This window comes from Oncorhynchus mykiss, chromosome 15 (assembly GCF_013265735.2).
Source record: "Oncorhynchus mykiss isolate Arlee chromosome 15, USDA_OmykA_1.1, whole genome shotgun sequence".
NCBI lineage: Eukaryota > Metazoa > Chordata > Actinopteri > Salmoniformes > Salmonidae > Oncorhynchus > Oncorhynchus mykiss.
Window position 1 is genome coordinate 43,997,144 of NC_048579.1, and position 3,958 is coordinate 44,001,101.

Here is a 3,958-nt window from a genome sequence, read left to right on the forward strand (position 1 = left end):
CTACAACACATCCTTTCACCTTGCACTAGCTTTTCCATTGGACCATTCCATTCCAAATTTCCGGTTGGATTGTATGTGGTTCTGGAAATATAGCCGGGTACACCTTTACTAAACTGCGTACAGTATGTGTATCTGTTGTAAATTATATCTCGCTGGTATGAAAGTTAAGTTCCAAATGTTTCCAAAGCCGAGGAATATTCACATTTAAGATGGGGCATTTGGACAGCATCGGACAGCTTCGGAGTGTCAGTGCATTTTCCTCACATGGCAAAATGTGACGTGGAATATCTCCACTGTCATGGAATGGAATTAGAGTCATGAGAAGGGCTAGGCTATATTGAACTCTTGGGCTGATAGTCCCGACATGACCATGCTATCCAATCCCTGGAAAGGAGGGCCACGTATTATTGCATAGATGAAAACCTAAACATCTCTTGTCTGTCACAAATGTTGAATAAAATTATATTTTAACTTACTCTACCAATTGTCCATGGGGTTGGTTCTCATATAGGGTGGAATTTGAGACTACGAGTCCCCCAGACTACAAGTCCCCCACGAGTTATTGCTTGTTTGTGCACATTTGGCACAAGTCCAGGACTTTTATTTTGACAGGAGGAAAGCTGAGAAGAAGTGGGTCTACAACAGACCCACGTTTGGAAAGTCTGTTTAATAATACGTTCCTGTGGATATTTTGTCTCAAATTCCACCTATAGAAAAACCAACCCCACAGACAATTGGTAGAGTAAGTTCATATATGTGGATAAACAATAAGGAAGTACGAAATGTGATTGATTGATGTAAAAAATATTACTGTGTATATCACTAAGTATTTACTGTGGAAAGGAATGCCCATGCGATTTGAGGAAGGTAATCAACCAAGAACCAAACGGCAATGTATTGTTCCTTTTTATACTCCGTAGTTACGTCATCATTATTCCGTAGGTACGTCATCAAAACAAGCCAGAGTCGGTCGGATCGCATTGACACAATTCTGACCTTCACTTGGACAGTTACCCAATAAAGTAAGTAGATTTGCCTATTCATATCTTGACATTAAAATAGCATTACTGTTAAGTTCAATGTTGAGGTTGCTGTTTTGCTTGTGTGCTTTTTTTATTCATGCCAACGCGAAGTCAGATGATCAAGAAATGCTAACGTTAACTGGCAAGCTAACGTTAGTTTGCCGTTCATCCAATCTATCTGGTGGTGTCATATCACAGTTTGTATATAACTAGGCAAGTCAGTTAAGAATAAATTATTATTTACAATCACGGCCTAACCCGGCGACGCTGGGCCAATTGTGCGCCGCCCTATGGGACTCCCAATCACGATTGTGATACAGCCTGGAAGCAGGGTCTGTAGTGACGCCTCTAGCACTGAGATGCAGTTCCTTGGACCACTTCGCCACCCAGCAGCCAAAGTCTGTGGTCAAATACTTTAAATAGGTACAAGGCTTATCAGTTAAACAACCCTCGTGCAACTTTGTCATCATATTTAGCCTGTCTGTGTGTAATGTGTTCTAGGAATTTGTAAGCTTTAGCAGGATGTCTGTAAAACAGGCTTCAGTCCATGCTAAATGGATCATCGGCAGAGTGATCGGGACCAAGATGCAGAAGACAGCAAAAGTTAGAGTCACCAGACTGGTTCTGGACCCGTACCTGCTCAAGGTAAACACCGACGGGGTCAGCCCAGTGTCACAGGTGGGATCTCCCACGGGAGAAAAAAAACGTCTTGACCAAGAGGGACACCGATTTTGAAGTTGCTGGCAGGGCTACCTCATCACGAGACAATGAGCCTGACTCATGCCCACTACATTAGTACTCTGGGCCAGTCCAGCACATTCACTTAATAGGTGCATATCTATGGAGGCAACCTCTCCTCGTCGGCTTTATGTCATCTGCACTGATGTAAAAAAATAAATAACTAGACAGATACCGGCAAATTTGTATAGAAAATTCTCTATTGCTTTGGTTATTTCTCACTCAATGTTATAGCTTATTTTTTATTCAGGGTACTGTAACATCTACCATCCCTAGTTGTCCAACAACTGTACCAGTCCTCACTCTCACCTCTCTCTTACAGTACTACAACAAGAGAAAGACCTACTTCGCCCACGATGCCTTGCAGCAGTGCACCGTGGGAGATATAGTCCTTCTGAAGGCCCTTGCTGAGCGCAGGTCGAGACATGTGAAACATGAACTGGCGGAGATTGTCTACAAGGTGGGCAACGTGGTGGACCCCCTGACAGGGAAGAGGGTGGCGGGGAGCGAGTTTCTAGAGTGCCTCACTGACCCCCCACACAGTCTGGAGCAGGAGTGTCCGACGCTAACAGAGAAATTACAGGAACTCAACATCTCTGCTGCTACCTCTTCAGGTGCAACCTTGGTCTCGTCATCCACAACCACACCTTGACTTTGCATCATTATTTGATTGGGGTGATTTGTATTTTGTATATCTATGTTGTTGTTTTTCTAACTCAAAGTGCTTGACGTTGTATGGGGGTGTAACTAATCACCAATTCCACCTGCTGTTATTTTATGTTTTTGTTTGTTATTGATTATGTTGTCTTGGTTTAATGCAATTCTGCAATCAAGTCTAAAATGTTTCCATCTTTAAATTCAAGGTGAATTCAATAGATTTTTTTTAGGTGTTGCATAGTTCAGCTGTTTTGAATTCAGGTTGTGTAAATCTATCAACCACATCCAATGCCATACAATTATATTTTATCATCAAATAAAAAGACCCCAATGGGAAAGTCATTTCCCCTTGCATTTGTTCCCCCACATAAGCCTACATGACGTTTTTGATACAAACTTTTGCTTCATTCATTTGGATTTATGTTGATCAGAGGCATGCATTTAATTCTTATTTTGATAAAAGATCATTCAGATGACTTCACGTTGACACATGCAATAATTTTTGGTCATAGCATTCTGTGGTCACTTTTTCAGATTTGTCGGTATTGTTGAATGTGGCTTTACCGCCATCTAGTGGAAACAGTGTATAGTCTATTTTGTATGACCTGGAACGTTATAGCACAGAGTTTCTATACCCAGAAACGAAACTTCTGCGAACGCTTGCGACCAAATTGACCGTGGTTTGGAGTTCGAGAAGTCAATGAGAAAAGTGACATTCTTCCTTAGTTGTTCATTTTGCAAACTAGTTTTTCCGAAATCGAAAAGCACAACCAAGAGTCGATGCAATATCTTAAGCAGTTGAATTTATTCCTCCAACCTCGTGAAACAAACCGTTTTCATTTGCGTCGAAAACAACTTTATATCGAAGGAGTCCCGTTGACGGCCTGCACATGCGCAGTTATGCGTAAAACGACGCGATTAGGTGCTTCTACGCATAGCTGGCCAACGTCGCTATGACATCGCCTACAAGCAGTGGCGACTGGTCATTCAGAGCCCCACCTGTTTTCAGCCCCACATTTTTAGCAAAAAAATAAATACATATTTTTGGGAGGGGTTTCCTGTTTTCCATTTTATTTTGGCAATTAACATGTGTCACATCTCAGATTACACTATCAAAATAAAGTCACACACTCCATGTATAATCTCCCAGCAATTTAATGGGTATTTACCAATGTTTTGGCATCACTGTGCCTTCCTCAGGGTAATGTAATGAATACTTGAACCAGGTTATGTAGACACACAGTGCAATTAGTGTAACCAATGACAGTGGCGAGGGGTGTGTCATAATGATTAAGTTAATTAAAATGAATTAGTGAAACTGTTAAAAAATAGTAATGGCATATAAAATATTTAATGCTATTTTATCATATAGAAACATAATGGAATATTGTACATCATATTAGCGTCAACATACATTATTGTTTCATTCAATTTCACATAATTTCGTATTTCATTTTTGTTACATGTAATCTTTTGGTTCAACCTTAATATATAATGAGCATCAACAGGGGGAACTTAGGTGTACGCTAAAAAGCTGTAAA

General features: G+C 40.7%; 1 protein-coding gene across 2 annotated transcripts; it reads left to right on the top strand.

The window, feature by feature from the left end:
* Positions 1-869: 869 nt before the first annotated feature.
* Positions 870-2,788, top strand: mrps17 (mitochondrial ribosomal protein S17). 2 transcript variants are annotated; one of them, XM_021563290.2, is made up of 3 exons: positions 870-1,022; positions 1,524-1,667; positions 2,083-2,788. In XM_021563290.2, exons 2-3 carry the CDS (start codon positions 1,545-1,547, stop codon positions 2,410-2,412), a joined length of 453 nt encoding a protein of 150 aa, XP_021418965.1. In that variant the 5' UTR covers positions 870-1,022; positions 1,524-1,544; the 3' UTR covers positions 2,413-2,788. The 2 variants fall into 2 exon arrangements, with proteins under 2 accessions (XP_021418965.1, XP_021418966.1); XM_021563291.2 differs by having other exon boundaries at positions 925-1,022; positions 1,560-1,667.
* Positions 2,789-3,958: the final 1,170 nt, after the last annotated feature.

Coding starts and splice junctions, on each gene's coding strand:
- mrps17 (XM_021563290.2), top strand. CDS start 1,545: ATGTCTGTAAAACAGGCTTCAGTCCATGCTAAATGGATCATCGGCAGA. Junction 1,668..2,082: donor TGGACCCGTACCTGCTCAAG/GTAAACACCGAC, acceptor TCTCTCTTACAG/TACTACAACAAGAGAAAGAC.